The sequence below is a fragment of the Corvus moneduloides genome, chromosome 7 (assembly GCF_009650955.1).
Source record: "Corvus moneduloides isolate bCorMon1 chromosome 7, bCorMon1.pri, whole genome shotgun sequence".
Classification (NCBI taxonomy): domain Eukaryota; kingdom Metazoa; phylum Chordata; class Aves; order Passeriformes; family Corvidae; genus Corvus; species Corvus moneduloides.
In genome coordinates, this window is record NC_045482.1 from 12,058,551 (window position 1) to 12,065,314 (window position 6,764).

The 6,764-nt window shown below is 47.4% G+C and overlaps 1 protein-coding gene across 1 annotated transcript; it reads left to right on the top strand.

The window, feature by feature from the left end:
* The first annotated feature begins 1,126 nt into the window (after positions 1-1,126).
* LOC116446459 (caspase-8-like) lies at positions 1,127-6,391 on the top strand. Its single transcript, XM_032114294.1, has 7 exons — positions 1,127-1,488; positions 1,913-2,018; positions 3,141-3,276; positions 3,364-3,479; positions 3,987-4,125; positions 5,063-5,564; positions 5,859-6,391. Exons 1-7 carry the CDS (start codon positions 1,187-1,189, stop codon positions 5,992-5,994), a joined length of 1,437 nt encoding a protein of 478 aa, XP_031970185.1. The 5' UTR covers positions 1,127-1,186; the 3' UTR covers positions 5,995-6,391.
* The last annotated feature ends 373 nt before the right edge of the window (positions 6,392-6,764 follow it).

Consider the following 6,764-nt stretch of genomic DNA (forward strand, 5'->3'; position numbering starts at 1 on the left):
TTGTCATTCTGTTCTGTTATTGACAGCTACTGGAACTCCCCAGGCCCCAAATGTGGCTGACTCTTGTGGATGCCAACCATACATTCCTAGCTAGGCAGAATGTTATCCTGGACATGTCTTCTGAGCTTGGCCTAAGTCTTCTACATTAGTTTTGTATGTGTAGCCACTTTGCATTTAGGCCTGATTGGTCCAGGTATGTGAGTGCAAAGATGGATCCATACCTCCTTCAGTCTCTTTGCTAGGAAGATCTAACATGTCTTGGGGACATGTCAGCTTATAGCCTGTTGAAAAGTGCCTTGCTCTTTGGATTCCTTCCACCTTTGACCCAACTTGCCATGCATGTAGTAACCAAGTATCTTGCACTGGGTTTTGAACATTGGCATGTTGAACAAGGCATTTCTGTGATAAAAATGTACAGATTTCTATTTAGTATTTTGTTAAACTGGTTTTTACTGGATTTTTCAGGAAGGAAGAGATGCTGGTTTCAAATCAGTGCTTAGCAAGAACACTGGTTCTTTATTGGAGAGTATGGATACGCTGAGGGTCACTCTCTGGTTCAAAGTGAGCATTAAGGTGTTAAGGTTCGTTTCCAGAAGGATGAAGTTCCAGTTGGTAAAATCTCTCCCCTGCTATTGTGAAATACCTTCTATCCATAGTGCTGCACCAGAAGGTGTCGTGGAGGTGGTGCAGCATCCCAGAGCCCTATGCCATGGCGCAGTGCCTGCTCCCGTTGGTAGAACTGTCTTCAGCAGCTGTGGGACGGGTGGGAAGGGAGCTGTATTCCATGGCTGGTGGCTGCTAGGGGCCGAACGCCGGCAGGGAGTGTGCTGCCTTTTCTGACAGCAGCCCAGAAGGCTCGCAAGGAGGAAGGCGAATTAGTGGTATTATAAAAGCTTCCTTCTGCTTGAATTAAAGTAGCAGTGGTTTGTGAGTGCCTGGAAAGCGGCGAGAGGCGACTGCAGGAAAAGCCTGGGCAGACGGAGACCTTTGCATCCGCACTAGCAGATTCGGTTTGCTCAAGAACGGGCTCAAAAGCAGTCGGAAAGGGGAGCAGACAGGCCCCGACACGGACAACTCCCCACGGGCCTCCGGAAGTTCAATCCAGAGGGAAGCGCCGCCCCGGGTCGGGCCCCGCCTCCGGTGGCGACGGGGAGCGCCCTCCGTGCTGCGCGGCTGCGGCGCGGCCATGGAGCTGCCCGTGCTGCTGGCGGTCAGCTACGAGCTGAGCGAGGCCGAGCTGGCGGCGCTCAAGTTCCTCAGCCGGGAGCACGTCCCCAGGAGGAGGCTGGAAGCCGCTCGGAGCCCGCACGACTTGTTCGAAGCGCTGCAGGAGAAGGGCGTGCTGGAGGCGGGGAACCTGGCCTTCCTCAGGGAGCTGCTCTACCGCATCGGGCGGATCGACCTCCTGGTTGCCCACCTGGGCTCCAGCCGGGAGCAGGTGGAGAGGGAGCTGCGGGTGCCGGGCAGGGCGCGGGTGCCGCCCCTCAGGTGAGTGAGGGCGCCGGGCTGGGCCGGCCCGGGCGGCGCTGCGGGACCGGCTGCCCGCCTCATTCCGTCACCTCCCCTGAACGAGGCTCAGCGCTGGAAGCGCACAAGCGGCTTCCAAGAGAAAGTGGGAACAGGCCCTACGGAGAGGCGCGATTGCAGCCCGACAGGAGGGAGGACACGGGGCTGTGCTCGCAGCTCCCCAGAGCTTCGGCGTGGCTTTCTGCAGGAGAACTGAGATCTGTTTAATTGCTGCTGAAAAGGGTTTGACTTCAGGCTGTCCTGGGACTTGTGTCCTCTATCTAAAACGGAAAAAAAGGGGGAATATGAGCTGGGGGGACAGTAGACGAAAGGGGCAGTGCAGTAGTACGGAGTTAAATTGTGCTCGGAAACACGATGAAACAGCCCCCTCCACTTCTTTCTCTAGATACTTGCTCTTTCAGCTGTCTGAAGATATCACCGAAGATGAGCTGATGTCTTTCAAGTTACTTTTGGTCAAAGATTTACCAAAAAGCAAGCTAACCCGTGAGACTGTAAGCATCTCTTTAATACTTTTTAAAAATTATTACTATAATCCACAGAGGCTGTTGGGTTACTCATGGGGGAATGAGTGTCACTCTTCTTTATGGCATCACTCTTACGGTGAAAACACAAGAAAAAGGGTGCCCCTGCGTGCATATGGGACTTGTTGGGGCTGGTGTTGGGCACAGCTTTTGCAGCTGTGTCATAGCCAGCTGTGCCAGGGACTGAGGCCATCACATCCAAGTACCCCACGGGGGTCAGGCTACTCAGTGGCTTTAATCAACAAAAAACTGATGAGCACGTTCACTTATCTTGCCCAACAGACTATTTTTTTTCTTCTTTCTAAGTCATTATCAAATACAGAAAGTCACCCACTGTGGGTATTATTTTATGATTTTCTTTTTATTTTTAATGCAGAAAATACAGACCTAAGCAACAGATCCTTCTCAAGGTTAAGGCAAATGAGCTTGGAATTTACAAGTAGCCTTGCAGGAGATCCAGTGCTTTTATGCTGTCCCAGCCTGCAGTTCTGACTCCTGGGTACTTTGTTCTGTCTAATAAAAGTTTTGAGGATTTTCCTTCTTTTCTTAGAGTGGAGACTGTGATAGCTGTTCTAGTAAATTCTTGGGGTGACCACTGTGCTCTGCTACTCACTCTTTGATGAGTTTCTGTCCCTCGGGTCCCCTTTTGCTTCAGAGTGATCTCCACACCACCATGAGGTTATACCCTTTTTGCCAGTGCTTAATATGGTCACTGCAGTGATTCTTGTGTTTCAGTTAAGTGCACAAGATAGCCACTGAAAGTTGAATGAAAGCAATCATTAAAAATGTTGTAATATATTCCTGTATGACCACTGTTAGGTGTCCTGGGTTAGATCGTAATTAGATCTTGGCACCTCTGAGCTACAGAAAGGAAATGAGTATGTTTTGAGATGTTGACAGTACTTGTAGGTTTTGCTGAACTAGGATTAACTGGCTCAGCTGGGGTCTCAACTGAGCTCCCAGTCAGCTGGATTGACTCTGTGGGTCGCATATGCTGTCAGTACATTAAAGCTTAGGTGCATGTGCTGCAACTTCACTCCCAATGGCAGCATGGAGGTGCACTAAGAGCAAACTGCCTTTTTGATTACCCAGACAATGCTTGACATTCTCACTGAGATGGAAAAGAAGGGCCTTCTGGGAAAAGACAACCTAAGTATGCTGAAGAGTCTCTGTGAAAAAATTAACATCAGCCTGTGGAGCAGAATTGAAGATGGATTAAACCTATTTGGTAACAGAACAAAACAGCCTCTTCCCCATAGTTATTGTCAAGGTGTTGTGTAGTTATTGTACAGGAGTAATCATGAATGCTTTGCAGGCCAAGAAGAGATGCTTGTCACACAGGAAGAGAGGGGCAGTACAGGAAGCTCTGGGGGGCATCTGGTGTCATCTGTAGCACCCTATCTTCCTGGCAATTTTAATGATTCTTCCCAGGTAAGTTAGTTTATTTCTTAGAAACATCATCATTTTGTCTTAGAAGAGCTCACCTGTCCATGAAGTGAACAGTTGTTCTAAGACCAGCTGTTAAAAGCACTGTCTAGAAAAAGAAAAATGCACAACTCTGCATCCTTTATTCTGAAGCTTTGTCACCAGCACAGCTGCTGCAGTGTTGTACTTCAGAAACATCTACAAGGCGGGGGTAGCAAGGTAGGCTGAGTTTATGGTACCAGGAATTAGGCAGCTGGCTTGGCATGGAGATGAGAGTGAACAGAGCACCCTGTGTGGGCTGAGCCTGACTTTGGTTGTCCAGCAGGGTGCTGTCCTGCATAGACTGCCAAAGGCAGTGGGGCAGGGCACTGCCAGGCCCTGGGAGCAAAACTGTTCAGGGAGAGCTGCCTGGACAGGAGGCCATCTGGCTGTGTACCCTGCTGTGCCACTCCCAACGGCTGAGGAGCCCCAGGAGGACAGCACAGGAGTTTCACCAGGAGTCTTTCTTTTCAGCTGCTTGAAGCTTACAAAATGACCAGCCGACCCTGTGGAGTGTGCCTGATCCTGAATAATCACAATTTTGCAAAAGCTAGGGAAGGAGTGCTGGAACACAAACACATGAAGGATCGGAATGGTACAGACGTGGATGCAGGTACAGTGAATGTTAAGGATGAGTTCGTGAATCTTTAAAAATAGAAACCTTGCTTCTCTTCCTAAAGGTCTAAATTTCAATCTTCCCTTTCTAGGATACTTTTGTCGTAGTGACTCAGTCAGCCATTTACCGTGCTGACACACCCTAATCATCTCATCAAGTTTTTAGTGCCCAACACTGAACAATTCACTAGCATTTTGCAGTTCTAATGAGGTTACTGCAACCTTAACCAGCACCCTGAGCCTGGACTTCACAAGCTAGGCTAGCTTTGCATCAGCCTTGTGCATGCTAATTCTAAAATATGCAGAATTGGAAGCGTCTGCTGCTGAACCAGACATGGGCATTGTTTAACATCCAACTTAAAAAAAGGGACAATGTTGGCACTCAGGGGCCCTGATTTTAGCAGGCTGTTGTACAGCAGCAGAGCTCACGGTGGGTCCTAGGGTCTCTCAGATCAGTGTATTTGCAGTGTCTGTGCCAAGAGATAAAATCCAACAATGGGTCTTCCCTCACTGAACTGAACTACACCTTTAGTTCAAATCAGAGCACAAGGTTTCTCCTCCTGTGACATGGGTACCACCCAAATCAGTTGTGCTCTCCTCTTGGGTAAAGCAACTGCACTGTCCAACACCTTTTGAGAGATGAAGGGACTAGCTGTAAAGTGAGTGGGGAAAAGAGATACAGCTTTCGTAATAGTTGTGCATGCTTTCCAGACAGAGGCACGATGGCAAGAAAGCCTTTTAATGACAGTTAAGGGAACTCAGTAGACACATGATCAGTGATGAGACTACTATAGTATTTTCGGACTAGGAATATAACTGCATGGATGTAGTCGTGTAGCAGATGACCAATTATGTCTAGAAATGCAATCTGCAATTGCAGAGTCTGACTTTCATATCATGAAATGTCTCCTATTTCCCTTCTGTTTGCTTTCCAGAGGCTCTGAGGAATGTCTTTAGCAAGCTTCATTTTAGAGTAGAAGAATATAGAGACCTCACTGCAGAAGAAATCCGAAAGACTGTGAACAACTTCCGGAATGAAGACCATGAAGACAAGGACTGTTTTGTTTGCTGTATCCTGTCTCATGGGAAAAAAGGCATTATATATGGTGTTGATGGGCAGGAAGTACCTATCCGGGAACTGACCACTTCTTTCACTGTACAGAATTGCAACTCACTTGCTGGAAAACCGAAAGTTTTTTTTATTCAGGCCTGCCAAGGTGATGCTTTCCATAAAGGTGTGACCATCGAAACAGATTCTGGAGAGCAAGATTCTTCTGTAGAGCGAGATGCGAGGTTTCAGCTCGAATGCATCCCCGCAGAGGCAGACTTCCTCCTGGGCATGGCAACCCTGCAGGATTACGTCTCCTACAGAAGTCCCAGGGAGGGAACCTGGTACATACAGGCACTGTGCCAGCACCTGGAATACAGCTGTCCTCGGTACTTATGTTTCCATAAGCTTATTTTTGGCAACACCTCAATTTTCCTTCTGGTTGACAGGGACTTGATGTAGATGCAGAGGTAGATGATAGGGAGTGGGAATGCTCACTCAGAGTGCAAACAGTAATGTAGGACAGAGCAACACCATGTGGACTGTTCAAAGCAACTCGGGGAAGTGCTGAAGCTTATTAAAAACTGGAGCTGTTAGCACTGGTATATATTAAGATAGTGAGAATGTTGTTATTTTGCTGATGTTAACTGCCTGTAATACAAACTGTACTCATGTCTTTGCAGAGGGGAAGATGTTCTCACTATCCTGACAGCGGTAAATCAAGAAGTGAGCAGAAAATCCTGTGAGCGGGATGCAAAGAAGCAGATGCCACAGCCCAGTTTCACACTGAGGAAGAGGCTCATCTTCCCTGTCAACTGAATGGGAGCGCTGCAGCAGCCTGGAATTGGCTGGTTTCACTCAGAATTTGATCAAACACAACAGACTTTCAAGTGTCTACTCTTACCAAAAGAGCAGATATTTTTAATTGAAAATACAACTGAGGAGAAAAAGCCCTAAGAAATTTGTGTTAATATGTATAACACTTCATACTTCAGAGCATCTCTGAGCTGGTCTCTGATTTATCTCTGATTTATTTAGCTGATCTCTCTCAGATCTGTGGTTTGCTGGCTAAAGTACACTCAGTGGCCTTATCAGCTGTGTCACATTGCTATTGCTTTCATAAGGTATCTTTACAAGGCAACTTTCAGAAGACAACCATTATAAAGCCTATTTTGCAAAATAAACGGGAGAGTGCTGTAAATTTTATAGGATATAATCAGCCCACATCAGTGTGTTTGTTACTTGTCCTCATCACTTAAAGTCATTCATTTGTAGTGGCTTGGTACGCCTCAAGATAAAGTCAAGCACTTGTTATCCAGCATCCTCAGCAGGATGTATCTGTGACCTGGATATCAGATATCCTCTACATCGAGTAGTCTCAACAGTGAAAATCAGTTGCTCTGGTACAGCTTCATGTTTCAAGATGTCCAGTTGCCCTGTGTTCACTGACCTTGCTCATCTTTGAGTCTTAGTTCTAAGCACCGGAGAAGTCACTAGGTGAGTACCCAGCTCCTTAAAACATTTTGTATTGCCTCCCGTGGTGAGCACGCACAGAGAACTCTCAGTGTCTACCCCCGTTTTGTCACAAA